This window comes from Gadus morhua, chromosome 17 (assembly GCF_902167405.1).
Source record: "Gadus morhua chromosome 17, gadMor3.0, whole genome shotgun sequence".
Classification (NCBI taxonomy): Eukaryota; Metazoa; Chordata; class Actinopteri; order Gadiformes; family Gadidae; genus Gadus; species Gadus morhua.
In genome coordinates, this window is record NC_044064.1 from 15,927,643 (window position 1) to 15,945,458 (window position 17,816).

The following is a 17,816-nucleotide window of genomic DNA, read 5'->3' on the forward strand; positions in this document are numbered from 1 at the left end:
GGGTCTACTGTGCTGTGCCAGCTGTATGACAGACTGCAGGTTTGGAGTTCTTTGGGCTGGTGATGACCTGACGCGAGCAGAAAACATGTCTGACTCTGCTGCTCCAAGAGAGAAGCCCACTGACTTTAGTGTTTAGTCTTGCATTGAGAAAGAGACTGCTGATTCCCTAAAGGAAAGTGTGTGTATGTCTGTGATTCCTGCAGACAAGGCAACCTCTACCGTAACAGCAACAACACTTCATTTCCTCTTCCCTGTGGCCAACAGGATATGATTGGGCAATCTTTGTTTCCATCGGTGACTGGACCAAGGTGGACGTCACGGGTCAAAAAGCTAGCGTAATGCAATATGTTTCGTTAATGCGTTAACAGACGAACAGTTGAAAAGTGAACTGGAGAGGAAGATTCTCATTTGCCCATGGGTAGGGTAGGGTGACTGACATGGGGATCGAACCCAGTAACTTTCAACTTGAACACCCTAGACACTAGACAATCCTGCCACTTGTTCCTTTTCTACATGGACCTGGTTTTTGGCAGCATGGAGGGCTCTCTGCCATTCTAAATTAGACAATGCATGGCAATTTTTTTTTATCATTGTATCCTGCTCTGCCTTAATCTGCCTTGCGGCTGCTTTGACACACTGATGTTTTATCTGTGTTTGTAGTGGTTTGTTTCTTGGCTTTTATCCTAGACTCCTCACAAAGGTTGCGGTGGCTACAAATTAGTAGGCTATTATCCAAATAAATATATTGTATTATGTTACAGTTGGGTAAATTGACATTTCTTTAAACTGTCTTAAACTAAAGTTAAACTAGCAACGAAAAATCAATGGCATTTACTCTGTGGCTAATTGGAGAATCAACAATCAAATGACAAACCATAGGATGTATGTTCGGCCTGAATATTTAGGGTAAGGGGTACTTACTGTATAATAGCCATTTGAGAGCTCACCAGGTTTACCCACAAAGCTTTAGGGAGACATCTCCGTTCCATTCCTCAAAGCCACGTGTCTTGATTTACAGTTTTAGCATTGAACACTGATGAAAGACTGCCGTCCCCGTGACCAAACCCCTACTGACTCGGTGGTAGCCAGGCGACAGATCACTGGGGTCTAGCCTGATACGGACTACCTTTGTGAGGGCAGACACACTTTGACAGGGGCTTCTGCTGCTGCTGTGGTTCCCTTGTTTGTTTGACCACGTGGTGGAGAATGAATGAAAGCCACAGACGGGAATAGATCAACCATGACATAGGTCTATATAGGTGCGTGTACTGTGTTGGTTTAGGCATGGCCTACAAGTCCCAGTTATGTCGTCAGAGCTACAATAATGCATGCTTTTCTTTTATTGTGTTTTAACAGGGTTAGGGTCTGTTTTGGGGAAATAATGGTTGCTACTGTGTCTCCCTTCATTGTTGGGACTTGTATTTTTAATTGAGTTAAACACAGAAGAATAGTTTATTAAAAACAATAATTACTCTGGAGACTTTTCAAAACCAACATGTTTTCTGTTGGTTGAATGCAAACCCATTATTCGAGTGTCTCCTCGCCCGGTGTGTGATATGAAGTAAAAGGCTTCTTGTATTAAAACCAAATTCAGCAAGATGTGCACAAAGGCAATGTTTCTAGGGAAGGGATGACTAAACAAAATGGGGAAGTCAGAGGGGAGGACCCCTCTGGGCGGGAACACTAACACACGCATGTGTGCGTGAACCTTTCTTCTTCTTTATGCTAGCAGTAGCAGTGCATAATCACTTGTTTTTCAAAGGCCTGCCTCTGTCTTTAGCACTAAATTCAATAAAACTTTATTTGTCGAGAATTAAAATAGAACCATTTAAAACACTGAGTTGCATTAACAACATGCTGCAGCTGCAGACATCAAATTGTGGATGAGTGCACAACTCAGTGAATTGGAATAACATGTTTTTGGTGCTCGATAATAAAGTCTATTGGGGCAAACCATGTAGTCCAAGGAAAAATCTAATATTCAGAAGAAGGAAACAAATACAAGCAGATTCAACTTTTTACAAATTCGAGGGGCACTCTGGGAAACGTAATCCATGTCATTCTTTTAAAATTGTCTTTAATTTTTTCAGGAATTGCCTCTTCCATTTATCCTAAACCTTTCTGTCGTCACAGAAGTAACTATGTGGTTCTCCTCAGGTTCTAACTACGTCATGTCTAACGGGGGCGGTGTGGCCAGCAGTACCACCCACCTGCTGGACTTCCTGGAGGAGCCCATCCCGGGGGTGGGCACGTACGATGACTTCCACACCATCGACTGGGTCCGCGAGAAGTGCAAGGACCGCGAGAGGCACCGCAAGGTGAGGAGGGAGGGAGGGCCACTGTGTGTTATCGTAGCGACAGCCTCGGCTTGGGGAAAGTCTCGACCCAGTGGGGTTAAAGTATAGACGCTGAGTTGGTGTTTTTACACCTTTTATGATGGAGCGGCCCCTTTTAGGCTGAATGCTACAGGGGAATTCCAAGCGACTGGTGATTTATTTGGATAGTCGCGTATTCAGTTACTGACAACCGAACCCCTGGAAGGTCACACTGCTGCGGATGTACACACACAACCAGGTCTTGGGTGCCAAAACAGTGCACTATCCTTTTGGGTGTTTAGTTGACAAAGAATAGTTTGAACGGAAAATAACAATTCCAGATGAAGTTCAAGTGTCTGTGTTTCTGTGTTTCCCAGATCAACAGCAAGAAGAAGGAGTCTTCATGGGAGTTTTCCAAGAGCGTGTACGATGCCTGGTCCGGCTGGCTGGTGGTGACTCTGACCGGCCTGGCCTCAGGTGAGACTCCTTCATGTGCACATATACACACACACACACATTAACACACACACAAACACACTGTGATGCTTTCACCTGTTTCACCCTTATGCAAATTCAGTTGCTCTTTAGTAACTCATTCACGTCTATCTTTTACAAGAGCCTCAAGGGTTAATTCCTCCCAAGCACAACCACACACGTGCACACACATGCAAACACACATGCACGTGTCCCTTGTAAACATTACCTCAGACCACGATGTGCGGCAGCGACGTAATCCCATGACGCTGCTTTTTCGACCAATCCAGTGAGTTCTCAGATGTTTACTGGCAACATTTCAATTACACTTCCCTGGTAGGTGAGATAAGGCAGGAAACCCATGGGAGCTCTCATTGGTTGACTCAGTCTTTAACCCCACCTCGTCCAATCAGGTGCTCTGGCCGGTCTCATTGACATCGCGGCCGATTGGCTAAACGACCTGAAGGAGGGCGTGTGCCTCAGCGCCATGTGGTTCAACCACGAGCAGTGCTGCTGGACGTCCAACGAGACCACCTTTGCCGAGAGGGACAAGTGTCCGCAGTGGAAAAGCTGGGCGGAGCTTATACTGGGGCAGGCGGAAGTAAGCACACCATGCACGCACACACATACACATACATTTGCACACATCAGGTGTGCGCACACAAAGACAGGTTCATAAAAACACACACACACACATGCATATATTGCACCATTGGGGAATCCTGGAAGAGAGTATGTGCAAACTAGGGATGTGCATTTCTGGCAAAAATACTATTCAATATTCGCTGAGAAGTATTCGAAAATCGGTCAATCAAAAACCCCTCATGCACGCACGCACGCACGCACGTACACATGCACCTCGTATACACGCACACACAATGACACAGAAAGAGGCTTTTATGATTTGGATGAAATCAAACAGTCAATTCAACGTGGGCTTAGGCAGATAGGCCTACATGCGCCGAAAACAGATCGCTATTTATTTTACTGAACACAGCCTGCATGACGGTGAACTAGACACATCTTTAGCATATGGAAACTATGGCCAAAAAAATAACTTCACACTGTGTGTCTTTTTACAACATTGGCGTCACATAGCAACCTAGGACGCTGGGGTTGAAAAGTTACCTGACTACTTGCGGAGTGATACGACAGAAAGAAAAAAAAAATCCACTTTCCTTGACAGCGGTCATTATATGTTTAGCAACGACGAATTATCAAAAAAAAATTCACCACCTGAAGTTGTGAAGGCCCATGCAAGTGAGCCGAGCGTTCAACAGCATTGAGAAGGGCCGTGTAATAAATAACGATAGCCACATTATTACATTTTCTACGTGACTCAGACTATTCGACTATTCGAAGATCCTTGCCCATCCCTGGTGCAAACTTCAACCAACAAACACAAGTATGTGTGCAAACTTATAACTCAAAGTTATCAATTGATAATAAATCTATAGCAGTGAAAATTTGAAATGGTCAAGAACCAAAAGCGCCAACAATTCCAAAAATGTTTGTTTTGCCTCACAGAAACAGAGATTAAAGGGAAACTTCACCCATTTCCATTAAGCTTTGTATACCCCTAGAAACCCACTCATATTTTTGAATGGTCGTGCATCATTCCCTTATTTTCTGGAGAGACTGGAGAGATCCGTATCGATCTCCAACACTTCCTGTTTAAGATGACGCAATATGACGATTTTTGCATTGAAGTAAATAGGAAGTGTAAGAGGGAAGGATTCTCGTAAGACTACAAGCAAGCACTAGTCCCAACCCCCCTTTAGGGGGTGGGACCCACTGACGCTACAGACCTATTAGAGCAGTGCCAGTGGGTGGGACTTAACCAGCCGAAACTAACATCCACAGCGTCTGGAGCTAAGCTAACAGAGGCTGTTGATAAAACTGAAGTACAATGGTGGAAGGTACTGGATCTGACATAGAAGATGGGGATTTTGAAGATCTGATGCTCGAATCAGATGTTCGTGGCTACCTCTACGAGCCGCAATGTAGCGACGAGCAGCTGAAGCTGATAGAGGAACAGGAGGCGGCTGCAGCTGCTACAGCCGCAGCTAATACTCTTCACTAGAAATGTTATGTGAAAGGATTTTCAAGCATTCTTGCGGTATCAGCTTGGAAGATGGAACAGCGAGGTGTCCGATAGGTGGAGATCTAGATCAGCGGGAGTGGCCAGCGAAGCTGTGCATGGTGGTGCATGGTGGGAGTTGTTGTCGTCAATCCACAAGCGCCAAAAAGTCACTTTCTGCCTTTTCTCGGTCAAGACGGCACCAAATTAGAATTTTATTTTATTATTTGACTACATATAGGACCCAATTTCAATACATATTCATGCCTCCACCAGTGAAATGCTCCTTTAATGATATTTTTGTCATTGGCATCTCTATGGGCCACCTTCACCTAGGCAAGGCAAGGCAACTTTATTTATATAGCACTTTTCATACACAAGGCAGACTGAAAGTACTTCACGTATAAACATTGTCATACAATAAAATAAAATAATAGGTAAGTAAAAGAAAAACATATGCAAAAAAATAGAAAGTTAAAAAGGCATTTTAGTATTAAAATAGAAAATAAAGGCAAAGTTAAAAAAGCTTTTTAGAAAGTGCAATGTATTTAAGATTTAGCAGAAAGCTACAGCAAACATAAAAGTCTTCAGTCTTGTTTTAAAGGTGCTCAGAGTTGGGGCAAGTCTTAAATCCTCCAGTTTATTCCAGCTATTTGTTGCGTAGTAACTAAATCCTGCTTTCCCATGTTTTGTGTTTACTCTGGGGATAATTAACAGATTGGTCTCAGAGCTTCTTAGTGGTCTAAAAGGCTGATGTAGTGGAAGCATATCAGTTAAATATTTTCGGCCTAAACCATGTAGGGATTTATAGGTAAGCAACATGATTTTAAATCAATTCTCTGACCTACAGGAAGCCAGTGTAACGATTTCAGAATTGGTGTAATGTGATCAAATTTTTTGGTCTTTGTTAGAACTCTAGCAGCAGCATTCTGAACAAGCTGAAGCTTCCTCAGAGTTTGTTTTGGGAGACCTGTAAGGAGACCATTGCAGTCATCAAGCTTACTAGTGATAAAGGCATGTACAAGTTTTTGTAAGTCTTCGGTGGACATGAGCCCTCTAAGTCTTGCTACATTTTTAAGGTGATAATATGCCGATTTTGTAACTGATTTGATGTGACTGTCAAAATGTAAATCTGAATCCATGATAACCCCTAGATTTCTGGCTTTGATTTAGGTTTTCAGGGACAGAGAGTGAAGGTGTTACTTTAAGCCTTTCCGTTTTAGAACCAAATACAATTATCTCTGTTTTGTCCTCATTTAGTTGAAGGAAATTTCGGCACATCCATTTCTTCACTTGCTCAATGCACTGGCACAGGAGATCTATGGGCCGATAGTCATTTGGTGATAGCGATACATAGATTTGCGTGTCATCAGCATAGCAATGATGGTCAATATTGTTATTTTGCATGATTTGCCCTAGTGGGAGCATGTAGATGTTGAATAAAGAGGGTCCTAAGATCGAACCTTGTGGGACTCCACATTGGTTGAGTCACGTTGGTTGATTCTGATACAAAGTCGCCAATGGAAACAAAGTAGTTCCTATTTTGTAGGTAGGACCTGAACCAACTTAAGACAGTGCCTGAAAGCCCCACCCAGTTTTCTAACCTTTCCAGAAGTAATGTATGGTCTACAGTGTCGAATGCAGCACTGAGGTCAAGTAGCATTAGTATTGAGTCTGTGTTAAGACGGATGTCGTTTACAACTTTAATAAGGGCTGTCTCAGTGCTGTGCAGGGGTCGAAATCCTGATTGGAAGGTGTCATAGCAACCAGTTGATGCCAGGAAGTGATTTAGTTGCTGGAGGACAACTTTCTCAATGATTTTACTTATGAAGGGTAGATTTGATATTGGTCTGTAGTTGTCAATAATTGAGGCATCTAGGCTCCGCTTTTTTAAAAGGGGTTTAATAACTGCAGTTTTCAAAGCTTTTGGGAAATTGCCTGACTGGAGAGAGTTGTTAACTATCTGCAATATGTCTACTGCTAGGCAGTCGAAAACATTCTTAAAGAGGTTGGTAGGTATAGTATCAAGGCAACAGGTGGATGGCTTTAGTTGTATCACAGTTTCCACAAGATTTTGAGAGTCTATAACATTAAAGCATGCCATCCTTGCCACGTAATTTTTGCCTGAACAGGGTGGTAGTCCAACATTTTTGTTTGAAGTGGAGATATTGATGGCGCGTCTGATACCTTCAATTTTATCAATATAAAAAGCTGCAAACTCATTGCATTTCTGCGTGGAATGGAGATCAGGTGGAATTTCTGTTGGGAGGTTGGTCAGTCTGTCAACAGTTGCAAATAGGGTTTTTGCATTATTAGTGTTGGTTTTAATGATATTGGAGAAAAATGTTTCTCTAGCATTTTTTAAGTCTAAATTGTAGGCACGGAGGCTTTATAGATATCATGGTGAATAAGTTTTGTTTTACGCCAGATGCGTTCAACCTTCCCGCATTCCTTTTTCTGTGCTGTTACAGAAGCAGCTTTACTCCAGGGTGCCTTTTGCTTTCCAGAAATCGTTTTAACCTTATAAGGTGCAATGACATCTATGACTTTCAAAATGTTCAAATTAAAGTTTTCTACAAGATCATCAGCAGAACATGGGTTTAGAGGTGGTAGCAAGGAGATGGCCTTTTTAAAAAGTACATTAGAATCTTCATTGATATACCGTTTTTTGACACTGTTTGATTTTGTCTGTATGTCGGGAATAAAAGATATGTTAAAGAAAACACAAAAGTGGTCAAACAAGGAAGGATCAGTCACAGAGAGATCAGAAACATTGAGGCGCTTTGTGATAACCAGGTCTAGAGTGTGCCCCTTACAATGAGTAGCCTCTTTCACATGTTGAGACAGTTCAAATGTGTCCAAAATGGCAAAAGGTTTTTTGCACACTTGTCATTCAAATCATCAGTATGAAAATTGAAGTCACCAGTTATAACTAGACAGTCAAATTCTGTGGCGATGCTAGACAATAATTCTGTGAAGTCATCGAAAAAATTTGCAGAATATGTGGGTGGCCTGTAAATAATTAATAGGAGAACTCTGGGGGAGCATTTCAATACAGCACTAAGGTATTCAAACGATGGAAAATCACCAAATAACATCTGTTTCCCCTGAAATACATTTTTAAATATAGCAGCAACCCCTCCACCTCTTTTTCCAGATCTACATGCATCAAAAAAGTTATAGTTGGGAGGAGCTGTCTCTATCAGAACGGTTGCACTGTTAATTTGTTCCAGCCATGTTTCAGTTAAAAACATAAAATCCAGTTTAGAAGTGGTAATTAAATCATTAACTAAAAATGATTTGTTATTAAGAGACCTCATATTAAGTAGAGCCATCCTGATGGTGTTGTTGATAGGCTTTAAGGTTGTTTTTGGTTTGGAGGCAATAGATATGAGATTTGTGAGGTTAGCAGTGTGGCAAAGTTTCCCTTAGTTTACTCTCTTAGTGGTTGCAGCATGAATGCGAAAGTTGCCCTGCTTTGACGTAGGCAACCTTGGGTTCAGCAGATTATGTGAAACTTCCTTTATACTGTGTGGGCTGAACCCTTTTTTGTCTCAGTAATACTCAGGACTACTATCAGTACAGGGGGGGGGCTGGGGCGCCATCCTCTTGGGTGTTATCAGCCTGTCGCCATGACATGGCGATGCTATCAATGACAGATATAAGTTTGCTGCCAACATATTCCAGTCTCCTATATTCGGCTGGAAAATCGCAAAGGGAGGAGACATTGGGGCTGGAGAGATGGCTATGGGAGAGATGAGGCTGGAGGTCATCGTCGATGGGGTAATGCAGAGGAATGCACCTAGAGACAATCTTGGTTCTAAACGCTAGCATGTAGAACCGAGAAGGCCGCTAGGTGAAGGAGGCACCTATCGGAGCCTGTGAAAATGCAGCCAGTGACGGCATCCATCTTGACCTTGTCCCTCCCTCCCCAGGGCCCAGGCTCGTACATCATGAACTACTTCATGTACATCTACTGGGCGCTGTCCTTCGCTTTCCTGGCCGTCCTTCTGGTCAAGGTCTTCGCCCCGTACGCCTGCGGCTCAGGGATCCCCGAGGTAAGCCAACCCCACCACCACCACCACCACCACCATCATCACCACCACTACTACTACCACTACTCTCATTCAAACTTAAAGCTCAGACGAAGCCGGAAAGGCCCTTTTCCTTCCTGCTGCGTCAGATATGTTGTTGATTGCGTGGTATGCATGCTGCTTTAGCCTGAAGTTTAGCGTGAAGTATGCTGGCTTTAGCCTGAAGTATGCTGGTTTAGTTTGAAGTTTAGCTTGAAGTATGCTGGTTTAGCTTGAAGTATGCTGGTTTAGTTTGAAGTTTAGGTTGAATTATGCTGGTTAAGCTTGAAGTCTAGCTAGAAGTGTGCTTTTTTAGCTTGAAGTATGCTGGTTTAGCTTGAGGTGTGCTGATTTGGCTTGAAGTAGACAGAGCTTAATCACACTTGGTCCCAAAGGGCTTCGCAGGCCACATTATTCAATAAAAAGAAAATGATGTTAATATATTGACCTAATCTCAAACGCCTGCATTGTTCCTCCATCCCCTTACCACCCTTCTCCCCTCCCCAGATCAAGACCATCCTAAGCGGGTTCATCATCCGGGGCTACCTGGGGAAGTGGACCCTGCTGATCAAGACCATCACTCTGGTGCTGGCCGTGGCCTCGGGCCTCAGCCTGGGCAAGGAGGGGCCCCTGGTGCACGTGGCCTGCTGCTGTGGCAACATCTTCTCCTACCTCTTCCCCAAGTACAGCAAGAACGAGGCCAAGAAGAGGGAGGTGAGAGAGACATACTGACCGAGAGGGGGGGGGGGGGGGGGGGGGGGGTACAGGTAGAGCGAAAGGGGGAGAGGAGGGATAAAGGTAGAGCTAGGGGGGAGAGAGAGAAAAGACGCGCACAGAGATGGTCTGACGAGAGAGAAAAGATGCGCACAGAGATGGTCGAGAGAGAGAGAGAGATTTGTTAACGGAGGTGTTGTTTAAACAAGCATATTGTAGGCAGATTGTTCACATGCGTCATATTAAGGCGTGTAGAGCGGTCCTCACAAGCAATATAAGCCCTGTTAGTTTTGTAGTGAGGCCGTGCCTTGGATACACTGGTACATCTTCAATCTCTATCTGTAGTCGTAGGGGCAGCAGCGTCTCTTCATGTTGAGTGGGGGTCTGAGGTGCGTTTGTTTTGTGCACTCAGGTCCTGTCGGCGGCCTCTGCAGCGGGGGTGTCAGTGGCGTTCGGGGCACCCATAGGGGGGGTGCTCTTCAGCCTGGAGGAGGTGCGTCTCAGAACACGTGCGATGCATACAGTACATTCAAAGGATCCACTGTCACTTTACTCCTTATCACTTGTTATCATCACTGACTAATGATTCAATTAAGAGGTATACATTTCTTTACCTATACACTAGATGTTATCTTCATTTAATAATAAAGTATAAAACTTAATAGGTCTGACCTCTGAGCCGGGGTTATCTCCGACACAGGTCCCACTGTAGCCTGGAGGCGGTTCCTTGGGTCTAACAGGCTCCTCCTCCTCTGCAGGTGAGCTACTACTTCCCCCTGAAGACGCTGTGGCGCTCGTTCTTCGCCGCCCTGGTGGCGGCGTTCGTGCTGCGCTCCATCAACCCCTTCGGGAACAGCCGCCTGGTGCTGTTCTACGTGGAGTACCACACGCCCTGGTACCTGTTCGAGCTGCTGCCCTTCATCCTGCTGGGCGTGTTCGGGGGCCTCTGGGGGGCCTTCTTCATACGGGCCAACATCGCCTGGTGCCGGCGACGCAAGTCCACCCGCTTCGGTCAGTGGCCCGAAGAGCTTTGAAATGGGTCGTAGAATAGGTTGTCAACAGCTGTTTAGACATCCACGCATAGAGAAAACGTATTTAAAATGAATGGACCAGAAACAATGTTATGTGGAACATGGATAGCCTGGAGATAAAGGTTGTAAACACCTTTTCACTTCAATCAAATGGAGCCCGTAAGCCTGGACCCTCTTGGCGTGATCACTCTAAATCTGGTCCATGTTAGCATGGTCCCCTTAAGACAAGTCCCTGTTCACTTGGTCCCCCTAAGACTAGTCCCTGTAAGTCTGGTCCCTGTTCGCCTGGTCCCCCTAAGACTAGTCCCTGTAGGTCTGGTCAATGTTCTCTTGGTCCCCCTTAGACTAGTCCTCTTTAGCCTGGTCCTCATTAGCCTGCTCCTCATAAGTCTGGGCCCTGTCAGTCTAGTCCCCCTGTTCCACCACCATGCCGGCGGAGCAGCTCCCCGTCCACTGACCCTCTGGTTCCTCCTCCCCCCCCCCCAGGCAAGTACCCAGTGCTGGAGGTGATCCTGGTGACGGCCATCACAGCCGTGGTGGCCTTCCCCAACCCGTACACGCGGCAGAACACCAGCATGCTCATCAAGGAGCTGTTCACGGACTGCGGCCCGCTGGAGTCCTCGCAGCTCTGCCAGTACCGCAGCCAGATGAACGGCAGCAAGGCCTTCAACGAGACCCCCAACCGGCCCTCCGCGCCCGGGGTCTACGCCGCCATGTGGCAGCTCTGCCTGGCGCTCATCTTCAAGGTCGTCATCACCATCTTCACGTTTGGACTCAAGGTGAGCGGGCCACCACGCGTTGGTGAGTGGTGAGGAGGCCGGAACATATAACCCTCATGTATTATCCGCAGGCTTCTTTAGGTGTGGCTTTGGAAAATGTTTTAGCATGGTTTAACGATGGAGCGATGCAGTGTGTTATGGTCTTCAAGAGCTTCAAGACCTTTTGAGCTGAAAGGAGAGTTGTTGCTTGGTGGTGTTTGACGAGGAACCTTTTGAAGGCCTGTTGCACACTTCACACTTCAAGCTAATCTCAACGGGGCATTCTGTGGCGCAATCAACCACATTTCAGAGGCAGCTGGATTGAAAAGGGCCTTTTCCTCTTTCCTCCTGAACCACTTAGAGCGGTGGTGGTGGTGGAGGTGGTGGAGGTGTTGCACCTGCTCTACCATTCTATTCTTATTATTAAAACACTCTGCCTGAAGCTGATCTCTGGCGCCCCCCACAGGTCCCCTCCGGCCTGTTCATCCCCAGCATGGCCATCGGCGCCATCGCGGGCCGCATCGTGGGCATCGCCATGGAGCAGCTAGCCTACTACCACCACGACTGGTTCATCTTCAAGGAGTGGTGCGAGGTGGGCGCCGACTGCATCACGCCCGGCCTGTACGCCATGGTTGGGGCGGCCGCCTGCCTCGGTGAGTCCACAACACCGCCGGGATTTATTTGATTATATAGGATATAATATTGATTTATTTTACTAAATTGATTTTAATTGACCTGGACGAGCAAAACAACGCCCCTACAAGTAGGGCTGTGTGATTAATCGAGTTTTGATCGACATTTTTATTTTTGCGTCAAACAATTTCCAAACTAATATAATCAAACTTTTTTTTTTATCCTTTTAATCTTGAGTTTTTGTATATTTGTTTCATTCATTCCATGTTTAATAGAAATAGAACAGCTTGCTACATTTTTTTTGTTCTCAGTTACAACCTTTTTTTTCGGAGAGAAATGCTGAATAAATGATCATGCTTTCAAACTCAAATATAATAGTTTAAATGACCGTGACTTCAATATTGACCAAAATAATCGTGATTGTGATATTTCCGATAATCCAGCAACCCTATGTACAAGTACGTACAAGCAAATTTGCCAAGGCAACCTGAACGTCTGTTTATAGAACAAACACGCCTTACGTGCCCCGGCGAAGAATGTTGAGGAACAGGGAGGACACCAACGCCTTTAATTGGCATATTGCTGTTATTTAACCTCCAGGGTACATATTTGTACCTCACATTTCTTACGAGAGGATGTTTATTGTTTAGCGCCTGCTGTTCAGAGTGACTGGAGGTGTAGACGTCGGTTGACTTTAACTAAACCTGGTTTTGAGAGAGCGAGTGAAGCTGAACTGACTCTGGGGTCTGTTGTAGCCTGGTCTGTGCTGTTCTGCACCTTTATTGTTTTCTGCCCTGGTTGAACCGTGAGCTACCTCAAATGGTTATATGTTTTCGCCACAGTTTTTGCTGGTCTCCATGTTAACGCCACAATTAACTTATAACCAATGGGTAGACCTAGCGGGCCATGTTGGTTTGTTGAGTGGGTAAACCCTCCATTATCGCAGTTGTTTTTGTAGTTCTGCCATTTCTCCAACTTACTCTCCAAGTGTCTGCCAAGTGCATACGATTAGACTGACTGATCCCTCAACCCCCCTTCCCCCCGTCCCTGCAGGCGGCGTGACGCGCATGACGGTCTCCCTGGTGGTCATCGTGTTCGAGCTGACGGGCGGCCTGGAGTACATCGTGCCCCTGATGGCGGCCGTCATGACCAGCAAGTGGGTGGGCGACGCCTTCGGGCGCGCCGGCATCTACGAGTCGCACATCCGGCTCAATGGCTACCCCTTCCTGGACGCCAAGGAGGAGTTCACGCACACCACGCTGGCCCGCGAGGTCATGCGGCCGCGGCGCAGCGACCCGCCGCTGGCCGTTCTGACCCAGGACGACCTGAGCGTGGAGGAGCTGCAGGCGGTCATCAGCGAGACCAGCTACAACGGCTTCCCCGTCATCGTGTCCAAGGAGTCGCAGCGGCTGGTGGGGTTCGCGCTGCGCCGCGACATCACCATCGCCATCGGTGAGGACGCCACCCTCTTGCGCGCACGGTTTTTAAATGTTAAACATGTTGACGATATTACATCACGGAGGACTCCCTCCCTCTATCCACCTCTTCCTATCTCTCTCTCCATCCTTTTCTGTTGTTCTCGCTCTCCTTCATACAACGGATGCCTTACCCCACCAAGCAGCTTTAATTGGAGCTGTCCATCACATGATTATTCTGTTCAAACGTTTCCAAACCCTCCTCCCCCCCCGTCCCCCAGAGAACGCGCGGCGTAAGCAGGAGGGCATCGTGCTGGCCTCCAGGGTCTACTTCACACAGCACGCCCCCACGCTGCCCGCCGACAGCCCGCGGCCCCTGAAGCTGCGCTCCATCCTGGACATGAGCCCCTTCACCGTCACCGACCACACGCCCATGGAGATCGTGGTGGACATCTTCCGCAAGCTGGGCCTGCGCCAGTGCCTGGTAACCCACAACGGGTGAGTCGGGCCGGGCCGATCGAGTGCTCTGATCAGGAGGTGCCCGGGAGTTGAGGTTGGGGGTTTTGTTTTGATTCGGTAGAGGTGTGAGTTTTTACTACGGTACTGAGATCGACTCTGTGGTGGTGTCACCCAGCTAGGCTGATGAAGGTGCCATGGATATAGCCCTGCAAAGAAGGAGAAAGGGGGTTGAAATGTTTGCGCTCCAACCAAGGGCGTATCAACTAAAATAGTAAATACAAAATAACAAAATGTATGCAACTCAAATTGATAAAACCGTCCCAATCTCCTTCCTTTATTCCCTCATCCGCTTCGTTTTACTAACATGCCTGAGTACCAACCACATACACATCCTGCTGCCTTGCTGCCCACACCCCTGGCCTAACCGCTGAACTCCCCCTCACGCACTAATCCCGTAAAGAAATACACGGTCAAAGGGAGCTCTGTGAGAGAAAATACTCATCCCGGATGCGGGATGACGCAATATAATATTTAAACGTACAATTGGGTGCCCATGGATGTGACCTGAGCTGTCAAGGGTTTTTTCAGTGTCTTTATGTTGTGGAGCCACTCTGGAACTGGCGGACACGTTTTAGCCACAGACACCTGGTGGTGAGATGGTGGTATTACACAGCAGAACAAACTGGTAGTTCGTCTGACATGCTGTGGCAGAGATTGAGGATGGCAGCAGTTCGTTCATTTTGTTGTATTATTTTATTATTATTTTGGATTCATTTGTAATATTATGTATTCCCATTTTAAATAGTGTTTGAGCTCCATATCAAATAGAATAAGCTGATTTCACACTATATCTACCGCATATCGTCACCACAAATACAATGCTTGATCACATGTCACATCTACTAAAGATATAAACCGTTTAAGATCACCTTCCACAGAATGCTCGGACCGGTTATTTCAGGTCTGACGGTCTGTAATACAGTAACAGATTTATGATTTTCCTTTTAGTGGCCATGTTTATTAAAACTGATATTCATATATGTTATGTTTTGTTCTTAATTTGTGGCGTGTTTTAAGTTATGTATGTTTACATATGATTTGTGCTGCTGCTGTCTCTTGTGTCTCCTCTCTGTGGTTGTTGTTGTTGTTGTTGTTGTTGTTGTTGTGGCGTGCTGTTGCCGAGTAACGGCTGTGTGTTGCAGGATATTGTTGGGCATCATCACCAAGAAGAATATTTTAGAGCATCTGGAGGAGCTCGAGCAGAGAGCGGAGCTCCCGGTGATTAGCCACGCCCCCTTCCCCCATGACTCCTCCTTCTGCTCTTCACACTAGTCTCTTAGGCTCCGCCTCCTAGGAGGCATGCATGAAACTGTGTGGTCAGACGGTCTTGACAGTTCCCATTCCAAATCTTTCTCTGCTGGCTCGGGCCTCTGCGTGTGCCGTGGGATGGTTTACTTTGGTGTGGATTTATTTTTTATCAATGCTCAGTCCTCTCATGTTCGGCACATCTGTCGACAGATGTAACGTCAGTTAGGGTGCACTCACACTAGGCCATCTGGCCGTGGCCGTTGGCCGTCGCAACTGTGGCCTGGCCACGGTAGGCTCTTGTACATACGTCATCACGTCGTAAGTAACACGTCATCACCAAGCGTCCGCTGCATGGACCATAATAAAGTCTGCACAGTTCGCACTTTGCTGAGTCTGTTGCTTATTTGGATATATGTTTACCGTTTAATGGGAAAGAAGGCTCGTCGCCTTTATTATGTCCGTGGTCGGACATAATAACACCTCTCCCAAATGGCCAAATTGGCCCGGCCTGGCCAGACTGGCCACACTCACACTGGCAGATTTGAGCACGGTTAGTTGTGAAAAAGGCCACGGCCAGATGGCCTAGTATGAGTGCACCCTTAAACTGTGATGCATAACAATTCTTTCAAATTTGGGTTTAGATACAATTTGTATTGAATGAAAAGTTCTTCATTTGAAAGATACAAGGTGTAATATATAGATATACAAGTAAGTCAACTAGCTCGTAGATTTTAATAGATGTTTCCTTGGACCTCTTTTCCTTTTGTCGTTAAAGACAAATGTCTTGGAAGGAACAGAACAAAAACAAATAAATGTGTCTAAAGTCTCAAGCTCCAAACGGCGATTTGTCAAATTTTGATATAGCTTTGGCGTACTGCAACTCCAGTGATTAACGATAGTCACGTGGACGGTAATTTGGGATCACCATGGGAACTGTCACATCAAGTCATCTAGTAGTTTCCGTGATGACGGCTTGGCATACCATCTCCATCCGGCTGCCTCGTCCGTACCTAACCCCAGCTTAGTAGGGCACTAGTGGTGTCAATAGTGAAACCTGCACTAGTCTTGACCCTGTAGCCCTGTAGTTAGAACGTGTGTGTGTGTGTGTGTGTGTGTGTGTGTGTGTGTGTGTGTGTGTGTGTGTGTGTGTGTGTGTGTGTGTGTGTGTGTGTGTGTGTGTGTGTGTGTGTGTGTGTGTGTGTGTGTGTGTGTGTGTGTTAAAGCCTCTACGAGGAGTGTGCAGAGGGAGGGCTCCTTTGAATCTGATGGAATACAGGCGGTAAGAACGAGGCCGATTCCCAAAGGAATCCCACAGCTCGGCTCTTTCTGTTGAATCAGCACCTCCTCGTAGAACCTTTAAATAGTTGAGTCTCTCTTTAACGGTAACAGCTCTCGTCCCTGGAGCCTCGTGCTCCGCAGTCATGTGACCATGACTGTTACGCTTCTGTGTGTGTCACCCTCTACCATCAGCCGCCACCTTTTAATCCTAGACCCTTTTTCTTTTGACCACGATTAACTTGTTTATTTTTATATTTTGTATTCTTTAAATCCCCCCTCCGTTGAACCCTGGGGGTCTCCGCAGAGCGACGACGTCAGGCCGCCGCCCGTAGCGACGTCGTCATGACGACCACTTGGCGAGTAACTAGCTGCCTCGGAGGAAGCAGGCCCTTTCTTTCATGGCTTTATGTTTGTATTTATTGTTCTGTTTTAAACATGGAGCCGGGGAGGAGGAGGAGGCGAACTGCAAATGGCTGTTGAGCCAATCAACATGTCCGGTCTTGCCTCCCTCCCCTCACCCTTTTGGTCCCCTCCTCCCTCCCCTGTTCCTTAGCGGTGAGAACCTTGGTGGTGACAATGCGGTGTTGGGGTGGAGTCTACCTCTGGCGGTAGTTGTGTTTAGCGGCCTCTGGCTCCCTTCCTAGTGGCGGTATAGTAACTGGACCTTTTTACAAGCAAATGACCCTGTTTTCCAATATCGCTCCTGTAGTGTGACCCTCTACTGCTGACCCCTCCCCAGAACTGGCTTCCACTAACCCCACCCCCAACCACTAACCCCGCCCACCGCCCGTCTCGCTATACGAGCATTAACGAACATGCTAACGGGGTGTGATAAAATCCTGGTGTGACACTCCAGTTCCAGCCAATCAGAGCGTGGCGAACATAGCCCACAGCCAGAAGGTAGTTTTGGCTACCTTCCCCCCCCAGGCCTGGCTTTGTCATGTGAAGATGGGCAGTGTGTCACCAGGATTTTGATCCCCTCTCACTCGTAAGCAGTCTCTGTTGAATACTCTCTGGCCTCAGTCTACCTTCAAGTTTATTTATTTAAGCTTGAAGAGTTACAAAGCTGAAGGCTTGGAGTATGGTCCATCTTTTGAAGCGAGAACCCAGATCTGTTTTTTTACCAAGAGATGCTCTCTCCTCATCGTCCTCTCCAACTGATCGTTGTCTCTTTGCCCTGAGGGTCTCTGAATCAACATGACCCCATCGCCACCCCTTCCCCTCCCATTCGGCCCCCGGTTCCCAACCTTTTAGTTGTGCGGCTGAATTCACGAGCAC

At 46.5% G+C, this 17,816-nt stretch overlaps 1 protein-coding gene across 8 annotated transcripts in view; it reads left to right on the top strand.

Moving 5' to 3' along the window:
* Positions 1-17,816, top strand: part of clcn3 (chloride channel 3) — a 34,979-nt gene that overhangs the window by 12,903 nt on the left and 4,260 nt on the right. For 5 of the 8 annotated variants that reach the window (XR_003973639.1, XR_003973637.1, XR_003973641.1 and 2 more), the window contains 12 exons: positions 2,158-2,318; positions 2,693-2,792; positions 3,203-3,390; positions 8,805-8,927; positions 9,450-9,656; positions 10,069-10,149; positions 10,415-10,667; positions 11,174-11,466; positions 11,912-12,098; positions 13,132-13,530; positions 13,775-13,991; positions 15,155-16,368. Coding sequence is in view for 3 of the 8 variants with exons in the window: in XM_030338828.1 (XP_030194688.1) it covers positions 2,158-2,318; positions 2,693-2,792; positions 3,203-3,390; positions 8,805-8,927; positions 9,450-9,656; positions 10,069-10,149; positions 10,415-10,667; positions 11,174-11,466; positions 11,912-12,098; positions 13,132-13,530; positions 13,775-13,991; positions 15,155-15,230; positions 16,843-16,884 (2,327 nt within the window). In the remaining 5 variants the exon portion in view is untranslated. Of the gene's footprint in view, positions 1-2,157; positions 2,319-2,692; positions 2,793-3,202; positions 3,391-8,804; positions 8,928-9,449; positions 9,657-10,068; positions 10,150-10,414; positions 10,668-11,173; positions 11,467-11,911; positions 12,099-13,131; positions 13,531-13,774; positions 13,992-15,154; positions 16,369-16,842; positions 16,895-17,816 lie in introns of all 8 variants that reach the window. The other 3 variants (XM_030338829.1, XM_030338830.1, XM_030338828.1) reach the window with 2 other exon arrangements.